The 27,823-nt window shown below is 41.4% G+C and overlaps 1 protein-coding gene across 8 annotated transcripts; it reads left to right on the top strand.

Moving 5' to 3' along the window:
- Window positions 1–166: 166 nt before the first annotated feature.
- On the top strand, window positions 167–26,990 carry rbfox2 (RNA binding fox-1 homolog 2). 8 transcript variants are annotated; one of them, XR_008907029.1, is made up of 12 exons: window positions 167–1,320; window positions 13,850–14,047; window positions 14,284–14,442; window positions 14,665–14,718; window positions 16,094–16,186; window positions 21,707–21,794; window positions 21,887–21,943; window positions 22,021–22,174; window positions 22,619–22,661; window positions 22,961–23,003; window positions 24,467–24,558; window positions 24,747–24,793. XR_008907029.1 is itself a non-coding variant. In XM_056751145.1 (12 exons), exons 1-12 carry the CDS (start codon window positions 1,114–1,116, stop codon window positions 24,967–24,969), a joined length of 1,278 nt encoding a protein of 425 aa, XP_056607123.1. In that variant the 5' UTR covers window positions 167–1,113; the 3' UTR covers window positions 24,970–26,990. The 8 variants fall into 8 exon arrangements, 6 of the variants coding, with proteins under 6 accessions (XP_056607123.1, XP_056607122.1, XP_056607126.1 ...); XM_056751145.1 differs by lacking the exon at window positions 22,619–22,661 and adding an exon at window positions 24,925–26,990 and having other exon boundaries at window positions 24,747–24,834; XM_056751144.1 differs by lacking the exon at window positions 22,961–23,003 and adding an exon at window positions 24,925–26,990 and having other exon boundaries at window positions 24,747–24,834.
- The last annotated feature ends 833 nt before the right edge of the window (window positions 26,991–27,823 follow it).

The following is a 27,823-nucleotide window of genomic DNA, read 5'->3' as shown; positions in this document are numbered from 1 at the left end:
GGGAAAGTTCATGAACACAATCATGGACCCATCAGTCACGCTTTTGATATGACGTGAAGTTGTATGGGTGTCATGGCATCATGTGGCCGCTAGACGTCGGGCACACACCACAAATATGATGATGACTGACTCCTTCATTTTCCACTTCAAATCCATATCAGGCACATTGAATTACTGAAACTCAATCGATAATCACAATCAATTGCTGTTGGTCTTCGTACATCGTTACACAACAGAATCAGATCAACGTGTCCTTCAGCAATTTCTCTTCCCAACCGATCTGTTTCCAACTGTTTTTTTTAGACGTTAAATGTATTATTGTCTCCTTACATGTTGACGTTTTCTGCGATCGCAGCATTGCGGTTCTGATAAAGAAAAACGAAGAATTGAAACCATCTGGTCGAACTTAACCTTGGACTCGGTCCGCGCTCGTGCGTTAACCACTGAAACAACATCGAGCTCAAACTGCAGCGGGAATAAAACAGCGCGCGACTGTAACGAGAGCCCGAGGAAACCGGAGAGGAGGGGCGCGCGCGCGTTTCCTCTGCGCCGCAAGAATCCATAGAGAGAGAGAGAGAGAGAGAGAGAGAGAGAGAGAGAGAGAGAGAGAAGAAAGGAAAAGCAAAGCAGCAGCTCCACGCCACTCCTTTGTTTTAAGAAATCGCTTGAAACGCTCGAAGAACTGAAATGATGCATCGCGTTTCTCTCGCGTTTCTTTGCGACGGCACTTTTTAGAGACGAACTGAAGGCTTTTCCGTTGAATTTAGTGGGATCGACACAAGAGCGTTTGGGATCTGAAACGTTCAGACGCATTAAGCTTGGTTCTTCATTCTCACTGTGTTCGAACCAATCGACTCACGTTTTCTTAACGTTAGATTATCTGAACACACCGATTTTTCTGCTCGCGGTTCGAGTGTGTTATTTGTATTCAGGCCTAAAACATTCGCTCTTGATCAAAGGCCTTTAATGCGGCACACACGCGCGTCACTTTTTAACGGGCTTTAACGCGTCAGATGAACATCAAATCTGATCCATAAAACATCTGTGATTCTTAAACGGAACGTCTGATCTTTGTTATTCGCTCTTCATACGCAACCTCTGCGGCCCACGTCAATGTTAATGTCGACCGACGTCGCATCTCTAATGCTGCCCGTGACCCGCGGGATCATGGAGCGCGAGAGGGATCTGGACTCCGGTTCGGCGGGGATTCGAGGAATGAAACGCGGGGATCCGGAGCCGGAGGGCGCCGTGACTGCGGGGGACTTGGTCGGGGCTGAATGCAAACGAGCGCGAATGGACGGCACCGAGGAGACTGGGCAGGTAAGCGTTAATATCACGTTACGTAGGCTATATATGAAATGACGGTGATTCTCGCACGTTGTGTTTGTTGAACGTTATAAACGGACAGAATAAAGTCATCATAAGAGCTCATGTAATATCGATCCCTTGAAGGGCTTTTACATCCCGTGGTCATGTAAGAAAATAATCAATGATCTTGAGAAAACTCTGATCAATCATCTGAATGGTATATGGGTTCTACTCGTGAGGGGTTTTCTGTCTGCCCCAGGGCCGTTCTGCACTAAATGTTCCTCATACCTGATTCATGGAAGAGTTGCAGTGGGCTGCATTCATCTCTCCACACTGCGGTACTTTTCCATCCTCCAGCAGATTTACTCCGTTATACAGACGTGATCTCATCTTTCATATCAGCACTTTCATCCATCTATCAGCCCCCCTCTCGCGCTCTGTTGTGGACTCTAATGGCTCATTTTCACTGGTTAATGGCTCATGGGTTCTCCATGCTGCACCATGACGGGTTTGAGACTGAACAGATTGTGTGTGTGTGTGTGTGTGTGTGTGTGTGTGTGTGTGTGTGCGTGCGTGGCTCATGTGTAGTCCAAAAAAGGTATTGATCCTGTTTGTGGAAAGCATCTGGAAATTTGCCTGTAGCAGAGAGACAGAAATGGGGGTCAAATGACAGAGATGCTCACATATAAAGAGTGAAAGAACTGCTGGAGTTATATGAGGTTAGTCAAATGTTTAGTGGAGTGAATGTCTGGAAAATGTGTAGAAATAAATACATTTTTGAGAAACTGAAACAGAAATTCTTGTAGGTGAAATCTCTATAATCTCAAAATGAGTCTTTACCACAAATGATTGGAAAAGGCGAGGAAATCATTGATGGGTTGTCTGGTTGATGTCACTCATCTTAGTGACACACACACAGCATCAGTGGAGGATTTGCTGTATCACTGACAGTAAAGAGGCTTTTTGTTGTGTTAAAGAGATCTGTGCTGCTTTAGTGGCATTAGTCTCTGATCTCACATTTATCCTAATGCAGGGTTGGGGGGGGGGGCTAAAGCACACACACACACACACACACTGCTCAGAGATTTTCAGATAAGCCTTAGCGTGTTTACAGCATTACAAACAGGGATTTATTAAGTATAAGATCAGATTTTGGTTTTCGTGTTTGTGGTCATAAATGTAATTTTGACACTACATGATTGGCAGAGGCCATTTCATCTGATTTGCCCTACTTACACCTCGCCTCTAATAATTACCCTTATGTGATTGCGCACATGTGTTTCCAAGGCAGCTCTGAACTTTGACCTCATGAATGGGGCAATAAAACCGGGGTGTGGTGGTGATGGTTGTTGCGACAGATATCAGAAGTGTGTTTTGAACTGTGCTCTGATGTTGTCTGATGGTTCTGTGTCAGACTGGAAGAGTCTTCAGGTCAGTGAGCGATGGAGCCGTGACTCCATTTGTATCATCAGGCGTTTGGTTTGTTGCTGCAGACTGTGGAGGTTTTAGGTCAGAATCACTCATTCACAGAGCTGTCTGTGTCTCCAAATCCATTTGTTCTTCACGTGATTTGTCTTCATCAGTGTGGTTATTATACACACTTCTAGAATGTTCTGTACACAAGTTATGCCAGATTTGTGTTAATAATTCAAGCTGCTGTGGAGAATTTGAGGGGTTGCTGGTAAAATCCTCCCCGCCCGCGCGCGCACACACACGGGAAACATTAAGCTCCAGGCTTGTTATGAGAAACACTCGTGTCATCTTTCTTCTGGGCTGTTCTTCATGGAGCTCCTCCCTCTCTTCATACAGACCATATGTTCTCTCATTTCTCTCTTCTACTGTAACACATACAGGTCCATAAGTTTGAAGGAGACTCTTAAAGTTCTTTCATTGATCATTGATCTCAGTAAAGTGTGTGTTGGCAGGAAGCAGCGCTTCAATCCTTCAGGAAATGGGGCACATGACTGTGGTTCTGTATGAGTCATTGTCTCTCTCTCTCTCTCTCTCTCTCTCTCTCTCTCTCTCTCTCTCTCTCTCTCTCGTATCGGTCTGATTCACACACATTGACTCCAGATGTTTCTTTCTTCATTCTCTGGACAGACGTTTATTCAGATCTTAACTGACCCTCAAATAAAATAATCTCTAAAATTATGGAGAACCCAAAAAAGCAATGTAGCATTTTTTCCTTGTAATTAAAGAATCATGACTATTTATAATTTGTGGAGTTTAATATACCTTATTTATAAATAAATTAATTTAAGTGTAATTGTACTACATATTTTCATTACTGCTTTTATAGTTTTAGTTGATTTTTGCAGTGAAATTTTTACAATTCGAAACGGACACATTTTTAATGTCTGTATAAAAATAGCTGATGGAAATCCTGTCTCTCTCTCTCACTCTCTCTCTCTGGAGTGATAGTGTGTGCAGTTCTAAGTGTTCCATCAGGAGTCTGTATGAGTGACACTCAGACCGGATGTTTATCAAGAAAATATGAAAAAAGACAAAACTGGGATCACCCACAATTCCCTGTGCCTTTAACGACAGTGTGAATGTGTTGTGTAAGTGTTCCGATCAGAGCGTCTCATGTACATAAAATATTAACTACAGCATATCTTTTGGACTAATATATAACTGTTAAAGTTTAATCGCTGCTGTAAAACCTCTTCATCCCCTCTCGCTCTCGGCTGTTTGTCCCTTATGTTGTCATTATCCTCTTGTTTTAATGTCTGAACAATAGAGGGGTCTGAACCCTGGCGGAGCGGCGAGGCGCGTGTAATCTGATTAAACCCCACTGTAGACCAATTAAACATGGAGGCCAATTAAAGTCTCTGTGACACGATGCAGAGGCCGTATGAGATGATGCAGAGACACTTCTGTGTCTCCACACCAGACACAAACAGACAGACAGACGCTCTATTCCAGAACACAGTATGCACTGTGACAAACTCGGTGGATAAAAATAAATCCAATATGGTGGTTGAAATGAGAAATTTGGATTTTGGTGTATATTTATAAAATTGCCAAAGCGTTTGGAGACTATTATGTAGATAAATGATGAAAATCCTAGACATTTTAAACTCCGTTGTGAACACTAAAAATTCACTCTCTGTACTCTGACTAGTTTAAGTTGTGGTTCAATCATATACAGCAAGATCTGACACTGTTTATAGTGTGTAGACAACTTCACAGATCATGTTGCCAGCACCACCCAGTCCTGCAGATTCATCCTCATCCAACATTTTGAAAATTAAACCTTTCCAATCAGAGCATGCTACGCAAGTTTAAGTCCAGACTCTTGTTCTGTCCAGACTGAACTATGGTAATGCACTACTGGTTGGATTTCCATCCTGCACAAGCAAACCTCTTCAGATGATCCAGAATGCAGCGGCAAGAGTGGTCTTCAATGAACCGAAGAGAGCACACGTCACTCCTCTCTTCATTGAGTTTCATTGGCTCCCTGTAGTCGCTCGCATTAAATTCATGACTCTGCTCTTGGCCTACAAGACCATCACTGGTTCTGCACCCCCATATCTTCTCTCGCTAATACAGACTTATGTACCCGCCAGATCAGTGCGCTCTTCACATGAATGATGTCTTGTTGTGCCATCCCAAAAAAGGGAAAAAATCTCTCTCGCGTACCTTATCTGGATGGGTTCCACATCTGTGTAATGATCTGACCGCTGCTACAATATCAGACGATTCTGGAGCCATATTTAAGAATCAGCTGCAAACACGTCTCTTCCATCAGCAGCTGACCCATCAGTTCTGACTTCTGTCTCTTTTCTACTCTTTCTATCCTTTGTTAAAACATTTTAGCTCTGTATACTGTGGTGGGCTATATGAGACCAGTTTTACTGCACTTATGCTCTTTGTTGTCCTTATGTTGTTCCAATTGCTTCCAGCGTCTACCTCATTTGTAAGTGACTTTGGATGAAAGCATCTGCTAAATAACTCAATTTAAATGTGAATGTATGTAAATGCAATCTTTGCCACAGTTTCCTTTAGTTTGCTCAATGGCAACTTGCAGATATGAATATAAATCAGTTGATGGTCAATTAGAATGTGTGAGAATCTCTCGTGGTCATGTGATCTGTGTTTACAAACACACTCTGGCTGTAAGGGGAGGAAATGTCAAGGTTCAGTAGCTGTTCAATTAAAGAAAGGTCAATACTTTATCCGTCACACTCTCACGCTCTCAGATATTTTCACCTTTTTGTCTAGAAAACCTAGCCAGGGTTGCCAGGTAGGGGTGGGCGATCTAGAAAAAAAATTCAAATCACGATTTTTTCCAGATAGATCACGATTCACGATTTTATCGCGGTTCTTCTTCAAGTTGGTTTTAAGACTATTTTGCAAATTAAAGGGGCTTCAATACAGCCAAACTAAGTCCCCATATAAAAATATACTCTTTACCATTTATATTATGAAGAATATTTTAATCAAGTTAATATTTAATGCAAGTGCAAGACCATAAATCAGCTGTAAGCAAAAAAACTTTACATTTTGAATTTTGTTTTTCAACTTGTTGCGGCACTCGGAGTAAAGCTGTGGAATGGGCGTGGAGGATAAATATTTTTGGCTGGGTATTTCGTAACGTGGATCTACGACTTTAAGCAGTTTTTTAAAGCCCTCATTTTCCACAGTCTTTATGGGAATCATGTCTTTGGCCAGGTAAAATGCGACCGCGTCAGTGACATCTTTCCAGCACTTGCTCGTTCTGTCATACGGATACGTGTTTTTTTTTCTCAAATGGTTCTTTCGGTAAAGTCGTTGTTTAGACCTTTTTAGTTTCCGTATGCTTGGTTGTACCTGATTTACTCGCATGGGATCCCTTTATAATTTGACTGTCGGCATACTCTTTCAGTCCCTTTTATTTTGAGGTGGTTAAAAAGGTTCGTTGTGTTGCCTTACGACGCTCGAATCTTATCATTGCCACATTTGCAAATAACTGTTGTTTGGGCCGTGTCAGTTGGGGAAAACCCAAACCATTTCATTATTACTGATGGAGAACATTTTTTAGGGACCAAGTCCTCCGTTTTTTTCCCTCCATCTTCACTGACCGCGTCACTTAATCTTACTGAATTCACAAGCAACGTATACGAGCTTGTTTACATGGCGCAATCTATCGCAAGTATGTTGACGAATTCTATAGAACACTACTATATAGGACGATTTAACGATTTTCCCAAAAAAGTGGATCGTGCAGTCATTTTAATCGTTCGCGATCTAATATCGTCATATCGCACACCCCTATTGCCAGGTCTAAGAAATATTTCCAGCCCAATTTTATTCCGTTGTCAAAACAAAATGAACCACTGCCAAAAAACGTTTTCTAATGATATACTTACTAATATAAATGGTTTTCCATGAATTGTTTAATTATTTTTGCTTGTTGAACAGAAAAGATTTTTTTGAGGGTAGGGCTGGGAGGAATATCGTACGATTCTTATGCTCTCAGTTTCTCAATGACTTACGGTTAAATACTGCCACATCTGAAAGCCAGAGGGCGGTCTTGTGCAGAAACTATGAATATGGGAAACGGAAGAAGAACGATTGGTTCCAGGAAATGTCTGTGGTCATATTTTTTTGCTGTTCTTCAAACCTTTTCCGGTACTTTCATGATAATAAAGTTGATTTATAGTGATGATGATAGACGAGTGTTGCTTTTTAAAATACATGTTATAAATGACTCAATGTCGTAGTGATTTTAGATTGAGCAGTACTTCCTACTGATTCATCAGCCATAGTTCACCGAAGAAATGTGCAGAAAACATTGAATCGATTTAGACATGTATAATTAACGATATTTATCGCCCAGCCCTATTTGAGGGATTAACCAAAGCAAACTGTTCTGGGGTGTTCTTTGACTAGCATTTAAATTGTTTCTACTATGGTAGTCAATGACGCCACAGAAATCTCCAACCCCTGTGTACAAAATCATTTCAAGTGGACCTGAGATTGAATGTGCTTTATTCTTTGAATGAACCTTCAGCTGTAAAGTATTTTACAGCAGCATCCAGTTTTTAAAAATTGGACACATCTGTTGAGAAAACTACATTGGTTTCCATGGATACTTCTGTCCTGATATGTGTTCATGTATGGATGGCACTCAATGAAAATAATGAATTGAGCTAAAGAAGACAGACGGCTGTTTATTTTGATGTTTGAGATTAGCGTTGAGTAATACAGCAGCAGATTGTATTTGTGTTGGGATGCTTCGCGTAGTGTAGTTAATCTCGCGCTTGATCTTTTTCTCTGTGTAATCTCTCCATCCATCTCTTTATCCCTTTATCACCAGCCGTTCACCTCTGACCTTCACATCTGTCATGTTGTCCCTCACTCCCTTCGCTCTGATCACTGACATTATATTACATTGATTTTATTGGTTAGGTATTTCTCAAATACTGAGTGAGCTTGAATTCCAGAGGCACTTTGCCATGACGTGTTGTATGTGCATGTAGTAACTTGTGTCGGGTACGATGTCTTGACTGTCCAATCGGTTAACATGCTTACTGAAAACACATGTGTGTTTACCCATAGTAGATACAGTTTATATTGTTTAATGTGTGTTCATTGGTCAGTTACTATTGGTTTTGGATTTTATTTGCCAAATATTTAAATTGGAAGTTTATGTAACAATGTGTAAATTTGCACACATCATGGAAGATGGAGCACAGACAAGCTCATTGGTTCACTAAAGATGTTTATCCCACAAAAGTTTAATGCAGCGATGCGACATAATCCTCACGCCACGTTTATTATTATAAATGATGTCACTGTAATACATGTAAGTAAAGACTGTGATGTGCTGCTTCTGTCAGATGCAGCAGAGATTTACACCACTAGAGCTACAGAGAGAGAGAGAGAGAGAGAGAGAGAGAGAGAGAGTGATGGGGGAGGAGTGAAGAGCGAGTCAGCCTGCAGGAGGACACAAGACATGAACGTGCAGGATCTAAACCAGAGAGAGCGAGAGCGAGAGGGAGACACATGCACAGTGAGGGAGAGACACACACACTTAGAGAGAGAGACACAGGGGGAGAGAGACAGACACGCGCGCACACACAGGGAGAGAGAGATCTTGGATGTGTCCGTCACACACAGTCAGGGGGACACGTGTATCAGTATAACGAGTCAGTATAGTGTTGTATAGTTGTGTGTGGAATAGGATGATGGGATTGTTTTATCCTCATGTGCTGTCGGTAAGTGTGTTAAATCTTCTGTGTTGTTCACTGTCAGCGTGTATGTTTGTGTGACACTCTCATCTGTTTCATTCACCAGTTCTGTCTGTCCCGTGTTTTGTTTTTGTGTTTGTTTGTTAGAATAGTCTTTCTGCAGCTACACATCAGACATGGTTTTGTGTGTGTTTGTAACGGCCGATCTGAATGAGGTGCAGAATGACTGGTGTGTTTCTCCAGCTGTCTCTTGAGTGAACTGGCCAGGTGTCTGACAACAGTTCTCCGTCATCTCTCACACACAGCTTTAGTGTTAACATGCAGACGCAGTGATGTAAATCACTCTTTTATTGTTGCTCCCTCTCATACCCTGAACCTGTCTCTCTCTTGCTCTCTTTACTGATTTGACCTGTCTCTCGCTCGCCCTCCCCCTCTCCTGTCTTTCCCGAGGGTCCGAGCAGCTGTTATCTCAATGTTTTCCTTTAAAAGCAGGAATTGGTTGGTTGGGGGCAGGGAATGGAAATGGATTTTTAAAGGTGACAGACGGAATCTTTGGGAAAGTTAAGCTATAGCTGCTGTAAAGGCAGATGTGTGTGTTTCAGGTGTAAGCTTATATCCCTTTGTTTGTTTGTTTTTCTAGATTTGTTCATTACCTTAGTGAAAGGTTATGACAACCAACTTCTCCTTACTAAATTAAGATTCATAAATCTGGTGAAATTAAGAGGATAGATCAGATCATTGGCCTAACACTGTGTAGCATTAAGTGTGGACAAAATGTAAAACTTTAATTGGATATAATGTGTTTCTAATGTCTTCTGTTGTGTCGCGCCGATTTGCGTCCGGGCTAGACACGGTGTAATATAAAAACAGTAGTTTACAGAATTTCCCAAGTAATATAGTACAAGCGCGTATGTGTGTATACAGGTTCATCTTAATTTTTTTTGGATTATGTCCTTACAAATGTAGGCAATGTCAAAAACAGAGTGGGAACACTTAAATCATATTATTGGTAAACAAGGTGCTTCAATCTCCCTGTCCACAGGTGTGTGGTGTTTGTGTGCAGTTCATTCTAAACGCAGAGAGTAAAACTCTCATTACGTATTAACATGTATAGAGACTGCAGTTGCATTTATTAACAGTTCTTGAGATAAGTTCAGGTATTTGAACCCCACCCAGCATTTGGCCTGAAGGGTGGGAGAGACGTTTCATTCACCTGCCACCATATCTCACACACACACACACACACACACACAGTTGCTTTATGAAGTGAACTCTATATGATTCTATTCTGAGAGTCATGTGTGTCATCTGTAGAAATCTAAGGCTGACCACCACAGCTAACATGCGTCTTTCCGCTGAGTATTTTCTGTGCTCAATATATACTTTTATACCCAGAATGCAACAGTTTACAGATACTTCTCTATACATTTTTTCATTTTTTAGTCATTTGGCAGACGCTTTTATCCAAAGCGACTTACAGTGCACTTATTACAGGGACAATCTCCCTGGAGCAACATGGAGTAAAGTGTCTTGCTCAAGGACACACTGGTGGTGGATACTGGGATCGAACCATCAACCTTTGATTTACCAGTTCAGTGGTTTAACCCACTAGACCACCATCTCACGTGGGACAATGCCCTGTCCCACAATGCATTGTGTTCCATACATATCTATAACTGTTATGAAGGACAAGAAATAACAATGAAATAATATCTGTTTTGGTTTATATCGTTTTGAATCGTTTTGTTAAGATAACTACAAGTACGCAGAATAATCAATGACCATAAAATATCTGAATATTTGAAGTGATGCCTAACTTGAAATGAACTACAGTTCAGGAATTTCTCTGAAATTTTATTTTGGAATAATGCCATCGGTTTTACTTCAAAAAAGTAGTACTTGCCGTATTCAGTACAACGTCATTCTGAGCACAGCCTGTGTCTCTATTTACCTGAAATATCTCTCTCTCTCTGTCTCCCTCTCTATCTGTTTCTCTCTCTCTCTTTCTTTCTCTTGACTGTAGAATATGGTATGGCAGATCTGATACTCACAAGCTTTTAAACATGAAATCTCTATGAATGTAATCCTCACAGGATTGTTGAAATCTGTATCTGCCCTAAAACACCCATTAATATATATATTTCTGCCCATTAAGACATCTGATCACACACACAGCAACAGAGTGGTCTGGTCACCTATTACATTACTGAATGATTCATGATTTCAACATCCAGTAAATCTCCTATTCTGCATTCATTGAATTAGTAGGGAAGATGAAAGTGACAGAGAATTTTCCCCTTACAGCCGCTGCTCTGGTTGAATTTGACCCAGAATGTTGCTTTAAACCGAGCGAGTCATGTCCGTGTTGTGCGATTAGTTCACTCTTCTTGGTTTGTTATTGTTGGGAGAGTTCAGGAATGACGCGGCGGTCGAGAGATCAACACGTGGGACGACGTTTACTCTGAACGTACAGATCATAACTGTCATCATGGGTGTCTTCTGCTTAATATTGTGTTCACAATGGTGTGTTGTGTAAAGAAGCCGTCATTTACCCAAACGAGATGAACGAGTTTCCTGACCGTAGCACATATGCTGAGGGTGGAGTGTGACAGACAAACATTCACACTCGAACACAAGCGTTTGTGCTTGTTTCAGAGGTTTTATTTGTTTCCAGATTTGAATTCAGGACCTTTGGACCACACAGACTGCTTCATGCTGATTGGTCTGCGATGAACGATCGCGGTGTTCAGAAAGAGAGCAGTGAGATCAGATTAGAGCTGGCCAATCAGACGACAGCTCGGTGATGTCAAGGTTGTGCGAGGTGTCCTGTCTTATGTTTTATGAAACGTAGAAAGATCCTTCTGTTTAGTAATTTTCTGCACAAACTTGTGTGACGTGTGAATGTCACATTAAGCGACAAATAAAATTAGTTTAAATGAATGCATCTTCAGTAATCTGTATGAGGTGCAGTGTCGAAAGCTGTTGGGGAGTAAGAGCTGTTTATTACTGTAGGGTCATGGCTGCATCGATGACAGCGGGACGCCAGCTGACCCGTAACTAAAGCAGTCAGTGTTTAGAAGCTCTCGCTCCGCTGAACAAGTCTACACACACACACACACACACACGGACACGCGTTTCTATGATGAGCTGAAGAAAGTCTTTCATCGTTACGACAGAATGGGATTATTATTATTAAAGGCCACAATTGATTTAATCTGAATAATAATAATTAGCAATACACAGTAAGGTGTTGCTGATAGACGACATCGATGACCAACGCGGAATGGCTGACAGACCTGCCGATGTCGAGCCGGAATTTCAACAAATGTTACTCTTTCCTCACATGACTCTCGTTGCTCTGCCATACTCCACTGTATTCACTGCAGCTCGCGTTGTATAAAATAGACACGTGTCTGCACAGCATCAGCTCGCATTATGTAAAAAAGACGTGTCTTCGCAGCTCGCATTGTGTAAACAAGACGTATCTGCCTAGCTCGCATTGTGTACAAAACAGACGTGTCTACGCAGCTCGCATTGTGTAAAAAAAAAGACGTGTCTACGCAGCTCGCATTGTGTAAAAAAAAGACGTGTCTACGCAGCTCGCGTGGTGTAAAAGACAAGTTTGCGCATGTAACTGAGGCAAGCTAGTGTAGAGCTGTGCAGTATGTAAACCTCATTTCCCGACCTCAAGGACTCTCTAGCGACAGACGCTAGAGACTGCGGTCTTTAGCCTCCTCGCTAGAGTGCCCGACTCCCATGCTGGACCAACCCGGTTCGAGGCCCGCTGAGAGCGGTGCGGAGCGTTCCGGTTACACGCAGCTTGCGTTGTGTTAAGACTCGTGTCTGCACAGCTCGTAATGTATAAAATAGACACGTGTCTGCAAAGGTTTCGTTGCAGAAAGAAGCGTGTCTGCACAGCTAGCATAGTATGAATAACAATACAATCAAGCCTCACTTCATAACTGTGAAGCTCGTGCTGCATAGATAACACATGTCTGAATTTATAACTGCCCAGCTCGTGCTGTACAAAGATGTGTGTCTGCGCAGATCGTGCCTAGATATCGCCACAGGGTGATATCATCGTCCCTCATGATGTTTCACTGTAGACATCGCCCGATGCTAATTTGGTTGACATCGCCCAACCCGACTAAACTGATGACAAATAAGATTAATAACTTATCAGATTGTGCTAAAATTCCAATTGTAAGCAGCTGAAAGCAGATCTGCCGAAATCTGCAATAAATGGACGAGAGATACAGTTTATGAAGGATGGTTAAATTGTGCAGGGATGTGTATGGTTCTGGAGAAGATCTTGGAGCTATAAATACCACACGTCTCTTCCCCACTCGTCCATCTCTCTCTCTCTCTCTCTCTCTCTCTCTGTTCTCACCACGCTGCCATGTAGGGAAGAGATGTCGGATGCTGGAAGCAGGAATGCACCATGCCATCAGCCCTTCTAACAGACACACGAGCACTGAAATGTGTGTGTATCTGTGCAGTGAATCCTGCTTTCCTTAAATGTTCTCAAGAGTGTACTGTAAAGATTTTTGGTAACACTTTACAATAAGGTTGTTAGCATTTTTTAATTGAAGTTAATTTAACATTTACGTTTGGGAGGAGCTAGTTGTCACTCACCATGTGACCGTTTTGAATTCAAGCTTACTTAAGCTAATCTGGTTGTATATATCCCTTTTATGGAGGAGGGAGGACTCTGTGTTCAGGCTAAATCTTCGAGCTTCGAGCCCTCCCCTCGGATAACATGCTTGTTATAATTTTTGTGAATACAATTGTTTGTTAGTTTACAGTCTATTAACAGATGTTAACAGTAAAATCTTTTGATTTTTAAAATACATTAGTAATTGGCAAAAATACTATAAACTAAGATTTCTAAATGCTGTAACGGTACTGTTTATTGCTAGTTTATGTTAGCCAAGGCATAAGCTAATGCTAACATATACAACTGTTACAACAGGGAGTAGTGTTAATGTCAACTGTGGGTCCTTCTGCTGTGTAGTTTGTACCGAGTCCTCAACACCACATTATTTATGAGCGACTCGTGAATATTTAAACAGCTGCCTGAACTCTCTAGTCACCAAAGAGAGAAATACAATATCTTTAATGCACGGAATCCTCTCACAAATTACAACAGAGACGTTAGTTGAGCTGTCTGTTTCTGTGGCTCCATTCCAGTTCATTTCACTTCTGCTCTTGTGTCTCCTCCTGGTGTTTTAAGTTGTTTTTCTTTCCTGTGCCTGCTCACTTGCTTTTATTTTGTGGATCCTGGCCAGACAGTCAATTTACCTTTTTCTCTCTCTCTCTCTCTCTCTCTCTCTCTCTCTCTCTCTCTCTTTTTCTATCTCTCTCAGGGGTCACAGGACACGATGGTGGCTCAGGAGGGTCTTGTTCCTCCATTCTCCACCTTCCCTCCCCCTCCTCCTCCTCCCCCCCAGAATGGGCTCGCGCTGGAGTTTGGGGGAGGCGTCAGTTACCCCACAGGGGGGCAGGGGCAAACGGAGCTGCCGGCAGGAGTCAGCACCCCCTCCTCTAACCCGAGCAATCCCCAAGTAAGTGCTAACCCCCTCCATCTTGAGCATATGGTGATTCCTGATCACTCAAGCCATTTGGAGGACCTTGGAGAACACATGGGTGTCAAATGACTTCCTGTTGGTCCAGCTTTTGTGACAAAGCTCTCGATGGCACCTTGTAACTGCAGTTTCATGCATGGATTGTCATTATGTCTGTACTTTGTGAAACACGTAAGGTACCGAGAAGACTGTCTCACTCTCTGTCTGTCTTTCAGCTGTCAGACGGGTCACCTCAGACAGAGACTCAGTGTGTTCCTGCCGGCGGTTCAGGCAGCAGTGACGAGTCCTCAGAGGTCAAAGGCACCCCAAAACGCCTCCATGTTTCTAACATTCCCTTCCGCTTTAGAGACCCGGACCTGCGGCAGATGTTTGGGGTACTGGATGCTTTGTAGGAGTCGGGCTTTAATGATCATGCAATTAAACAGTCACTTAACTGTCCCAATTCTGCCACCTGGTGATCAATGTTGTAGTTACAGTGTGTTGTTTTTGATGCAGTCCCACTTTCCATTACATCAAATGGAAACAGTTGTGTGTTGGCCTAAAAATAAATTTTTGTTTCACATTTTGTGTTTTTATTATGTTTCTATTTTTTATAGCAATTTGGAAAGATTCTGGATGTTGAGATCATTTTCAATGAGAGAGGCTCAAAGGTAAGGAACTTAAATCAAACTCTTGTGAGTTGGATTTATCATGTCGCCATTAACAAGGATGTTTCTTGTGTGAGGCACCGGCGAAATGTCCTGATCATTTCATACAGTGAAGCAAAAGCTACTTTACACTGATGATGAGCCAAAACATTATGACCTGTCACCAGTGAAGTGAATATTATTGATCATCCTCTAACAAGGCCAAAGTCGTTTTTAAGGTAAGGTGACTGGGACAGAATTTCTCTGAACCATCAAGGATTTTAAATCGCTCCTGGTCAGAAGTGTTGAAAATTACCAACAGCAGTTGGTTGCAAACTGGCAACAGACCGCTGGACACTCAAGGTTCGTTAATGCAAGAGGGCGATGAAGGCTATCCTGTTTGTTCCAAGCCAACATAAGGTTTACTGTGGCGCAGTTCACACCATTTTAAGGATGACCCCTGTCCACAGTGGAAAGCTACAAAGGACACACAAGTATTGGAACTGGACCTCGTAGCAGTGGAAGAGTCACTTGGGCCTATCAATTGGACAGATGTATATGTGTGCCATGAACAGTGATGGCACCAGGGTGCACTGTAGGGCAAAGACCAGCCAGTGAAGGAGGTGTGATTCTCTGGTTAGTGTTCTTCCAGGAAGGCCTGGGTCTGACCAATCATTGGAGACAAGCTACTTCCCTAAAGATTGTTGCAGACCAGGTACACCATTCATGACCGTTGTGTTTTCTGCTGAAGGAGACCTCTTTCAGCAGGATAACGGCACTCTCCACGCATTGTTCATGAATGGCCAGGGCAAAATGATGGGGTGCTCAGGGTGTTTCCCTGGCCTCTTAATAGTGCAGATCTTCGTACAACTGAACATCTTTGGAGTGAGCTGGAACAATGCAGTAGGGGTGGCTCCACCTTGCAACCTGAAGGACTCGAGGGATCTGGTGCTAATGTCTTTAGGGGTCTTGAGGGCTCCATGCCACAGCTGGTTGGTGTATTTTAGAGAGGTAGGGTTGTTATGTTTTGGCTCATCAGTTCACATTGCCAAGAAAATAACTACAGAAGGTTCAAAGCAGGCTGGATAGGAAAAGCCTGCACTGTATTCAAAATGCTTTGGACGTTAAACAGGGCTGTTATTTGTTATTCACTAAACCTTCTACACTAGAGCTCTTCATTTTCAAATTTGTGGTCCTAACATTCAAGGGTGTGCCGTGTCCCATGACCTGTCTGTAAAGCATTACAAAAAGATTAGAGATCCTCAGAAAAGGAGAAGATCTGTAGTGAATTAACGTGTCTTGTCTGTTCTCACACAAGGTTATAGTGAAGCTGATGCAGAGCATTTGAGTGTAAACTGAATGTCATTCGGACTCTCTTTCTCTTTGCTCTTTGTTTCAGGGTTTCGGGTTTGTGACGTTCGAGACCAGCGCAGATGCCGAGAAAGCCAGAGAGAGACTTCACGGAACCATCGTAGAAGGACGAAAGATCGAGGTGTGTCTTCCTCTCTTTCTGATCAAAATGTACACTTCTCTGATCACACGTGTGTCCTCTTAGGGCTCAAGAGTAGTGTGTGTTTGAGCTTAGCAATGCATGGTGCCATCTTGACTGCAGTCCACTGTAGTTCCTGTGACTTTCTCGCCTGTTCTGTGATTGGTTGTCTGGCTGAGTGTTGGTTATTAACAGCATGCGTTTTTCCACATTTACATTCAATGATCAGTTTTGTGCTGAGCATGCTTACAGTATATGCGTTAGCCAATCGCGTACTGCATTGGATGCCGTCTCTGTTCTTCCTGGTTGGAATGGCTTTTTTGTTCATAAATATTTGCTTGGAATCTTATGATGCACAAGGACTGTTGGGTGATTCTGAATGCTTTCACAACTGTGGTGTTATGCCTTTTATGGCATTTGTGTGCATAATGTGAGAAAATGGCTTTGTTTTTTTAGTGCTTTTGTTGATTTGTATTGTCAGACTTGAAGATCAGAAGAAGCTTGTTGCTTTCTGTAAGTGTGTATGTGTGTGTGTGTGTGTGTGTGTGTGTGCGGTCGAGTGCTGCATGTGTGAGCCAGGCGTGTTTGGCGTTCTGGTTTTTGGGTGTTTTGAATAGTTCTTGAGCTCCTCTGGGTTTTTCACCCTCCTGCATGATATCTGAGACGGCTGCCTGCGTTTGTCTCTCATAGACTGGGGGTAATTACTTTCTTCTGTTTATTTTTTTGCCAGTTTAGACTAGGGGTGTGCGATATGACGATATTAGATCGTGAACGATTAAAATGACTGCACGATCCACTTTTTCGGGAAAATCGTTAAATCGTCCTATATAGTAGTGTTCTATAGAATTCGTCAACATACTTGCGATAGATTGCGCCATGTTAACAAGCTCGTATACGTTGCTTGTGAATTCAGTAAGATTAAGTGACGCGGTCAGTGAAGATGGAGGGAAACACGGAGGACTTGGTCCCTAAAAAAAGTTCTCCATCAGTAATAATGAAATGGTTTGGGTTTTCCCCAACTGACACGGCCCAAACAACAGTTATTTGCAAATGTGGCAATGATAAGATTCGAGCGTCGTAAGGCAACACAACGAACCTTTTTAACCACCTCAAAATAAAAGGGACTGAAAGAGTATGCCGACAGTCAAATTATAAAGGGATCCCACGCGAGTAAATCAGGTACAACCAAGCATACGGAAACTAAAAGGCTTAAACAACGACTTTAGCGAAAGAACCATTTGAGAAAAAAAAACACGTATCCGTATGACAGAATGAACAAGCGCTGGAAAGATGTCACTGACGCGGTCGCATTTTACCTGGCCAAAGACATGATTCCCATAAAGACTGTGGAAAATGAGGGCTTTAAAAAACTGCTCAAAGTCGTAGATCCACGTTACGAAATACCCAGCCAAAAATATTTATCCTCCACGCCCATTCCACAGCTTTACTCCGAGTGCCGCAACAAGATGAAAAACAAAATTCAAAATGTAAAGTTTTTTCTAACAGCTGATTTATGGTCTTGCATTTGCATTAAATATTAACTTGATTAAAATATTCTTCAAAATATAAATGGTAAGAGGATATTTTTATATGGGGACTTAGTTTGGCTCTATTGAAGCCCCTTTAATTTGCAAAATAGTCTTAAAACCAACTTGAAGAAGAACCGCGATAAAATCGTGAATCGTGATCTATCTGGAAAAAATAGTGATTTGAATTTTTTTCTAGATCGCCCACCCCTAGTTTAGACTGTAATCCAGCTTTAAGTAATTTTATTTGTAATCTTAGTCTACAGCTCGGAGGTGTCAATTTCATTTTCAAATATTATCTGTTGCTCAATAATTTTTATGCTACTCCGATACATTTGCCAGAGATGTTTTATATAGATGTTGTATATATGCTACTTAAATTCTTGATTCTTGATTGGTCAATTGCCACATTATGAGGTTTGTAATTCCCTCATCACAACTGCTAAAAAGGTGGCTGGTCCAGGTTAATCTTTCACATATTTAGATTGAAATTATGTAATATAAATATGATTTACATTTACTACAGACTAAACCAAATTACATGTTCATTTTTTTGGCTTAAAGACGATGCCGAAATGTTATTTTCTTCATGTTTTTAGCTTCAAGAGAGCTAATCAAATATTTCAAATCAATGTCATATGGCAAGTAGCGGAATAATGTACATCCGGCCTGTTGTTAAATCTCTGATGCTGACTCCCCCGTGGGGGTTTACCACCCGACTGGATGTACACAATCCCTTAGAAATTAAATTTAACTTAAGCTGTAATGTTTTAATTTTTCTGATATATTTTCTGTTGTTGTTTTTTGTCACCCACAGATTTAAGAATTCATCTGTCTGTCTAGTAGTTGCTGAATGTTTTGAGGATATAAAATGTAAAAGCAATGTAATAAAGGCACACACAAATATTTTCTTTAGACCACAGTCTGTCTTTGACACCCCTGGTGTTTGATGCATGATGCCTGTTGCTCTGTAGCTCCCTCTGGTGTCTATGGCTGTTTGTGCATGGGATAAGAGACGTGATTGCAGCACATCTTCTTTTGGGTTTGCATGAGTCTGATAGTGGTTTGAATCCGTCAGATTCATTCAAAAGCAGGACGTGGGTTTAATCTGGGCAGCAATAGCACTTTCATTTCGAATCATTTGGATTTCTTTGTTTGCTTTGAATGCGTTGTGTTTACGGAGTCTTCTTTCATTTGAATAATAGAATCTGAATTGATCATGATGTTATGTTGTATGTAATAACACCCAAATGTGTTTGTTGGTGTATGTGGAGAGGAGATTTGTGGAGAGAGCGATACACAATCAAACTCTTCACTCATCTCTCTCTCTCTCTCTCTCTCTCCAGCACTGCACTCACTACTGTTTCCTGTCTGTTCCATCATTTCCTGTCCATGTGTCTGCTTTTTGCCTCTGACCTCACTCCCTCAAGTGATGTCATTTGTTTGGCATGTCACTAACGGCTCATTCCTGTAAAACTTTGGCTCATAGTTGCAGCTTTGACTTGGACTTGTCAGAGTGTTTGAGTTTCTCTAACCATTCGTCCCTTTTCTCCTCCTCCTCCTCCTCCTCCTCTGTAAAACAGACGAATGCGGCCGCTGGCTCTTTAGCACACCTACAGACAGATTTGATCACCTGAAGATTTGTCTTGCTTTCTTTCAACCAGTGTGAATGTCAGAATTTCCCATTTTATTTTCCATGTTACCTGTCACCGGACTTTGGTTTTCTAATATCCTCTGCTCTCTCTCTCTATCTCTCTCGCTCTCTCTCCTCTGGTTGTTCACACATTCTTTTGCATTGTTTTGTTTTTTCTTTTGTTGTTGTTCATTTTCTCTTTTCCTTTCTGTTCCCTTGACAATTTCTGTGTGTTGTTATCGTTGTCAGTCTCCACGGTAACTGCTCGCGTGTCGTCACGCCGTTTCCCGGCTCATGGTAAGTTTGTGTATGTACGGCTTCATTCCTGATCAATCCCACAAACCCTTGAGAGCTAAACTTCAGCCCCCTCAAGCTTTAAAAACTGTGGTCTTTCGCTCTTTTGCACTGATTAGCGTGAGGGATCTGAGATGCATTAAAGCCCTTTGGGAGACGACGGCAACCCTCGTCCTCTTTAAGAAGTTCGGCCAAGCGGCGTCTGTTTGCGGCTAGCTAAACGGCATCTCTTCCCCAGAGGTCTGTCCCGGTACATTTTGCAACAGAGGCATGGAAACGAAATGAAATCACCATTTAAAGTCTCATGTCTGTATTAGTCGCTAAGGACCACAGGGTACTGACAGAAATGACATTCCCTCCCCGGCGCTCGCCATTTCTCCCCCTTTCTCCATTTCTCTCATGATCATTAACTCTTCGCCCAGCACTGACACAGCTGATGAGATTGTCACTCTAACCCCCCCACCCTTCATTTCTCTTCTCATCCATCGTCCATCCATTCATCTATCACGTTGGTCCAATGAGCTCTCATTAGGGATGGGTGGTATGACTTAGAATCCTTAATCGTGAAAACAAAATAATAGTTATTGTTTAGCTCTTTGACAAAATCCTCTCTTGTTTGTAAGTCGTAAAGTGTAAATGTGATGTCACTAGAAAACCAGTTGTCAGTTTATGTTGTAATGTCTATCACGAATAACCAAAGGAAAAAGTTTATTACTCTTGATATTTCTGACATCAGTCAATTCGCATCTGCTTTGAATTAACGTGACGGGTTGAAACACCGTTTGAGGACCATAAAGAACTTGGTTAAAATCTGATTGACACACTTCCAGAATACTGTCATGCCGCCCCACCCTAAGTGCCGTCATTATTTCTCAGAGTCATTCGTGATTGAATCGCTTTTTCATGCAGTTCAGACTAAGACACTTTATCTGCTGACTATTTCATAGCCTACGAGGCAAAAACGCCCCTAAACCTGCATACACATCGAAATTGTTTCTCAGACGATATTTATGCCCTTATATTCATGTGAGGATGATCAACTCCAGCTTGTTTTTGGTCTTTGGTATTGGACAGTGTGTGTGTGTGAGCGTGTAAGACAGTATTTTGCATTATTGGTCTTCAGCGTGTGAGAGAAGCGTGTCAATGCCTGCTGGTGTTTTTCAGGCTTCATGAGTTCATTTATTGTGACATGTAGCATATGCATCTCTCTCTCTCTCTCTCTCTCTCTCACCCATAAACTCCGTCACTCCTCACAAGGTCTGACAACAACCAATCACAGGCTTCCTTTCATTTGACGCACTTTGGTGTACTCGTTCATAACAAACTGGATGGCTTTTTGAGTTTGACGTTTCTGGTTGGGTGAATTGTTCTTAGTCTTTTTCTCTGTCTCTCTTTTTATCTTCTCTCATTTTTGTGGTTTCATTGAATGTGTCGACTGGCTCTTTTTTCCTTTCCTGCATCCCTCTCTTTCTGAACATCCCCCCCTCTCTTATGACGACTTTGTTTTCTTTTTACGAGGGGGCGGGATTAGGCTGCAGAGTATTTGGATTGGTCCATAGCCTGCATCTGATGCTTGCTGATTGGCTGATATGCTCATTTCTGGTTAATGAACTGTAATTGGCTGAATGTGATTTTCCTCAAAGCTGTGCACAGTGTATTGATTTTGTCATGTGTGATCTCTGTTTCTTTCTCTCTCTCTCTTTCATTTTAGCAATGGAATGCCCTGTTTTCATTTTGCTTTACATATTGATTTATGGGTTTTTGTGTTGAATGTTTGAAAATTAGTGGAAATTAAACTGATGCATGAAGCAATATAAGGGAATATCAATGAGTCCACAATTTCTGCTGTACCTGTGAATATTTCCTTTTGTATAACGCGTTGATTACAGATATGAGTGTTAAACTCAAATTCATGTTAATATCGCAACGATCGGCAGTCTTCGTATATTTAGTCCTGTTTGCAGAATTACTGAAGGCTCTTGGATTATATGAACAGCTCTAGATTTAATGTTACAGCTCTTGGAATTTTTTGTTGCTAATCAGATGTTTGCTCTGTCTGTGATTGAACAGGTGAATAACGCTACAGCTCGAGTGATGACCAATAAGAAGTTGGTTAGTCCATATGCTAATGGCGAAGGTCTCAGCACACTGCCTTACGGTAAAAAAAAGTCTTTCAGATTGCCGAATTGCCTTTTATTTTTCCCTTCAGTCGCAGGGATGCCTTCATTCTCTGTTCTTATTCGGGTTTAGCTGGGTGGAAATTGAGTCCTATGGTGAGCGCTATGTACGGACCGGAGCTCTACGCAGGTGAGATTATTCAACGGTCTTCAATGCATGTAAATAACCAAGATCCACGACGTGACCTCATGCTCGTATCCCTGTAGTTCCAGGGTTTCCGTATCCCGCCGCTGCAGCCGCAGCCGCTGCATCCACAGCCGCAACCTTCAGAGGGGCTCATCATCTACGGGGTCGCGGGCGGCCCGTGTATGGAGCGGTGCGAGCTGCCGTTCCTCAGCCTGCCATACAGGCCTATCCTGGGTAACACACGCACAAACATGCAGACTTGATTTTTTCTAGTTTTCTGCATGTTGCATGACCATTTGCTGCTTCTGGTGTTCCGCTCCGAATGAGGATGAGCCCAGATAACTACGTAATCAGAATTTAACAAATTACACACAAAAATGCCATTTTCTCCCAACATTAACTATTTGATGATGTCATGGCTCAAAGATGATCGGGATCAAAGTGGCATTTTTTTTTTCTGTTTTATGATGGAGTGCACTGCATGTTTGTGAATTAATGTTTTCACTTTCTCTTTTTCGTGGTCTGTCTTCCCATCTCCCCCCTTTTTCTTTCCTCCAACGGCAACATGGTGGCGCACTGTTGTTGATTTTATTTTATTCTGTTCCACTCTTTTTCTACGTTTCTCCATTTTCCTTTTTTCTGCGCTTTTGTTCTGTCGTTTTGTTTCTCTTCTCTCAGTGTGGTGTACCAGGATGGGTTTTATGGAGCTGCAGAGCTGTATGTAAGTATGAAACTTCCTGTCTCCTGTCTTCACTTCCTGTCTCTTTCCTTCTCTCTTTCCGAGTGCTTTACCGCGTGCAAACTGTAGCAGCACAGAGCCGTAGAACTTTAAGCATAGACTGTCAATGCTCATTTTTTTAACGTAATGATCTGATGACTTTTGTCAGCCCGGTTCAGTCAATTCAACGGCTCTGTGTGAGCAAGAGTGTTTGTTGTGTGAACTCAAGTGTCTCAGTGTGTGTGTGTCTGTGTGTGTGTGTGTGTCCAGGTTGACGATAGCTTTTTCTGTTTTCTCTGTAGAATAGTGTTTCAGGACACACTGGTTAGTGGCAGAATGCCTCAGGTAGGCTCTCAGACGGATAGTGTGCATCTCTACTTCTGATTAATACATTTGTTTGATATTGATCGTGTGAGATTGCTGTCTTTGTTTTCCTACTAACTCACAGTAATCTGACGGGAGTGAGGGCATGAAAGGGGAGCAAGAAATTCTGCTTGAATTCCTCACAATTTCTCTCTTAATTTAAATTGGCAGGTTCAAATTTTACAGACGATGTCTGTGTGTGTGTATATAAACTGTTTATAAATACACACACATTCCAAACAGGGGGGTGGTATGACCAAATTTGTTAGTTGCTTTGGTCACTCAAACGTCATGGTTTCAGTAATTTTATGGCATTGAAATGTTGTATTATTAACATTTTCTATAAATAAAAATATATAAAAAATGAATGTATGATAAATATCAATGCAGCAGTATGTAAGTTTCAAATGCCCTTCAGTGACATTCTTTTATATGCCATGCAGATACATCTACTATCTGTATCTTGGATTCGGTTCTACTTTCAGTTATACCACCGCCCCTAAGCCTTAGATGACATACACTTGAGAATGTAAAAACTGTCCTGCAGGTAGTTTTTGCTGTGCATTACCGCTATATTTACGATAGTTCCAAGGACTCTGGATGTTTTGGGTTTGGTCAGAGTGGATCTGATTTTGTCCCCTTCCCAGAGTCCCTGTCTCTATCTCTCTCTCTCTCTCTAATTATATATATAAATAATATATATCTTTCCATCTCTACAGCATGTTAACTCGGTCTGTGTTGGCATGCGGTCACACTTAATTCGTCTATAGGTCTCACGCTCTCCTCACCTCTTTTCTCACATTTTCCAATTCTTTGTTTTTTTCATGTTTTCTCTTTCCTTTATAACTCACCTGCTTCTCTTCCTTGGATCACTTTATCTCCATTTGTCTCTTTCTAACTCTGTTTTCCTTTCCTGTCTTGCCTTCCTCAGCGGGAGTGTGAGGGATCATGGGAGAGTCTTCTGATTGGCCGTAGGGTAGACTGCTGAGGAGAGAATGGCAGAAGCTGCTTGTTATTTTGTCAGTTTGGGGTGCATGCTGTCTGTTTGGTTGTGTGGATGTTCTCCTAATCTCACTGTCTGTCTGTGGCACCAGTTAATCGATTTGATCACCCCTGGTTGCGTATAGCCGTGCATTTGAGGGTAAAGATGATACTGACGCTAATGCACTCACAATCCCCATTTCTGCTTGTCTCCCTCTTTGACAAACAAAATATTAAGCTACTTTGACTCTCAATCATTAGAGGAACTATTCTTTAGTTTACCATTACTGTGCTTTGTTTGCCACTGAGGAAGATTCACGGTGCGTAACAGGGTCTCAGAATGTGTTGATGGACATTAGATTTGCTTTTCTTTGATGTTTTCAAGCCTCTTTTCCTGCAAACTGACCTTTGAACTGCTTTATTGCTGGATTTGATTGAAAGATGATTGCTCTGTTTCTCTGTAGAGCGGTTATACGGCATATCGCTATACACAGCCTACGGCAGTAGCGAGTCAAACTGCGGCAGCGGCAGCAGCTGCGGCCGCCTACAGCGACAGGTTAGTGATTAGACTTGACCCCCGGCCCTAATGTTCAGAAAAACACGGTCTTCTTGACTTCAAACATTTTTGGTTGCGCAACTCGCCATTGACAGTAGTTGACTTGCAAGAGAAAAGGGACCCACATATAATAATACGTTGTTGCTTTGCATTATGGAAAATCTCTGGTTTATTTCTTCATCGTCTAGCTACGGTCGTGTGTATGCAGCAGATCCGTATGCAGCTGCACTAGCATCCCCAGCAGCAGCAGCAGCGGCGTATGGTGTGGGAGCGATGGTAAGCCATGTCCTTTACATTTTTGTCCAGAATAACTTCTATCTCAAATAAGTCATCTGCATGTTTCTAAGCAAACTTTTTCTTTCACAGGCGACTATTTACAGAGGAGGATACAGCCGGTTTTCGCCGTATTAAGTACCTTTAATATACTTCCAGATTCTATGTCTCTGATACTTCACCAACGGCTGCGGAACAAGGAGGGAAAAATCAAATCACACTTTGTAAAACACGTCTGTTACAAACAAACTTTGAATAAGGAATGCAAGTATAAATCAACACGTCGAAGATCGTTGCTTTTTTTTAAGGAAACGTCATAACGTCAAACACTACACAGTAAGAGATATCTGACTGAAACTTGACTGACAAACTCCAATCATTTCTTCCCTTGGCTCTTCTCTCTGCACATTTGCATGCAGTAACGGCTCTAGACTGCCTCTAGTGGCCATTGAACTACATGTGCACAGAGCATCAGGACTGCAGTGAACACATTTATACGTCACCCATTGCTGTTTCACACTACAATAATTATCAATATTCTTTAAGAAGAAAAAGAGACGTTTATGTGGACTGCTTTTCTCCATTTTAAGGATCACCTTGAAATACGTGGATCCCATTGGCTGTGTAAGGGAGGATGATGCTGATGCTATCATCCCAAACACAGAAACATGACAAAGGAGACAACCATCGTGAATTTACTTTCTCTTGAAGATCTTGGATGAAAGGCAACGCCAGCAGCTGTTACAAGTCTCTGAACTGTGATGCACACAAACGGGACGATGTGTCATAATATTCCGTCTGGCTGAAGGCTTTGTGTTCTTTAAACATTACCTCCGATCCGACCGTTTTGAAGAGGCGTACCTTTAAAATTAAATAGTAATTATATGCAAGTAAACTAGAGTAGACTCAATTTTACCAAACATTATTATTATCCTCATTCGTTTCTCATGGTTGTGTGTGTGTCTTAGCTTTGAAAGAGCTCAGGACACCATCTGAACCCACATAAACGTGTAAAGCACACACACACACACACACAAATCCCTATAGCAAGTGTTTAAATTATGCTACAAAATTATTGACTATTAACCTTTTTTTCAGAATGGAACAGGCCTTTTGTGGAACACCAATTGACACTCTTTCATTAGCATAGTTAGTATAATATGCAACTTTCAACCCAAATTTAGTTGGAGAGATATGGAGGATCTAAATTCAATGATTTTAAAAGAGAACTACAAAGTATTTTTTTCTCTTCTTGAGTGTGTCCTCTTCTCTTTCGGTATATTGGTATTTTGCTTTGTTTGAATTTTGGTTCCAAAGACGAGTCAAGCACATTCTTGATTGTGTGTAAACGTATTTGTAATTCTGGTGTTTTTTTCTTTTGTATCAATAGGTTTTTATATATTGTTTGAAGTGGTTCGTTAATTATTTCAAAAAGGCTGGATGTGGGAATGGGGCATCATGTTAACGTGCAAGGACGCAGCGTGCCCTCAAGAACCATTTCTTTATCATGCGTTTCATGCATTTTTTTGGGGGGGGATGTCATCCGCTTTAATAGATTCAGAGTTCTAAATTTGACTGTATCCTGGTGAAGGACAGACATTGTTTTGCCATTTCAGACACTTAAAATTCGTTGTGCCCCAATTTTTTTGTGTTTGGATGATGGGTAATGCTGTTATATCTAAAAGTTGAACGAATAACTGACCACAATCTAAACACTATACCAGACAGCGTTTTTGTTCGTTTTTGTGTTCGAAAGGTACTTTGCAGTCTATGCATACATTTTCCACAGTATTATGTAATATTGAAATATCTCTGTACCTAAATTCTTTTACATATGCTTAAAAGATGCTTTTTTCTCGTCCTCTGTCACGTGTCTCATGTATTACCCTCGCCTACCTGCCCGATGGCGCGAGATCTTGAGTGACAGCTGCTCTTCTGATAATGGAGGTTCAAATCTCCTCCGTTTGTGCTGTAAACTTTTAAAGATGGCATCTCTTTCATTCTTGCACCTTATAAATATGAATCCTGTCTCACATACTCTGCTTTGGTTTACAGTGTAACCGTGTTTTTGAGTTGAATTATTTCTCTCTACATATTCTGAATCCATTTGTGATGTAATTTGTATCTAAATGTCCATATAAACTGTTTTTTAACAATCACGTAGAGTCTGTGATTTCCACTTCTCGTCACATGCAGTTAAAGACAGGGGTGAGGTGAGGAAATTCCAAAGAAATGTTAGTCGTTTTCTGTCGTAATTTCACACACACACATTTTCTTACGTATATATCGCCATTTACACGCTACTTTGCTTCTCATTAATCAAGAAATAACGTTTGTTAAAAGTTACTCACCTTAGATAATGTCGATTAAGCGCCGATTCTGTCAGAGTCCTTGAGCAGCGCTCAGCATCGCCTCGCTCTAGATATGGCGTGCTTACGTCACAAATCAGACGTTGACGCAAAATGTACGTTTCTGCTTATTTATTCTGGGTGCCAGGCACATCGGATGTAGGATAATTCCCACCATAAACCCGGAAATTACGTCTGGTCATACATTAATGTTACTAAGGGATAATAGTAAAAAAACTGATTTATGTAAAAAAACATTACTGGTGTTTATCTCGAGACAAAAAAGTGCAAGTTATTTTCAGTTAAGACCTGTCAAAGCGGGAATACATTAATGTCTTAATCGCTTATGACGTGAAATTAGTGTTGATGAACACAGTTTAGGCCTACTAGAGAAAACACTCACCACACAAGTTTGAAAAAATAATATTTATTTGTTCATTAGTGCAAATTGTTGCTTTTAATTGTATCCGCTCAATATAAGTCAATCTTATCACATGTGCATATTTACAGTTTAAACATAAAAGTTCAGATACAATATTTTAAGAGAATCTGATTGATTAATGCTAAGAATATTCATTTATCCTAATAAGACTTCTATTGACATTTGCGTTACTGTCTGGTTTGTCATTTATTATGTCCCTTAA

The sequence above is a fragment of the Triplophysa dalaica genome, chromosome 6, assembly GCF_015846415.1.
Source record: "Triplophysa dalaica isolate WHDGS20190420 chromosome 6, ASM1584641v1, whole genome shotgun sequence".
NCBI classification, from domain to species: Eukaryota; Metazoa; Chordata; class Actinopteri; order Cypriniformes; family Nemacheilidae; genus Triplophysa; species Triplophysa dalaica.
The sequence above is the reverse complement of the archived record's forward strand: the minus strand, read 5'-3'. Positions and strand labels throughout refer to the sequence as shown.

Coding starts and splice junctions, on each gene's coding strand:
- rbfox2 (XM_056751145.1), top strand. CDS start 1,114: ATGTTAATGTCGACCGACGTCGCATCTCTAATGCTGCCCGTGACCCGC. Junction 21,944..22,020: donor CGGACCGGAGCTCTACGCAG/GTGAGATTATTC, acceptor GTATCCCTGTAG/TTCCAGGGTTTCCGTATCCC. Junction 24,835..24,924: donor CGTATGGTGTGGGAGCGATG/GTAAGCCATGTC, acceptor TTTCTTTCACAG/GCGACTATTTACAGAGGAGG.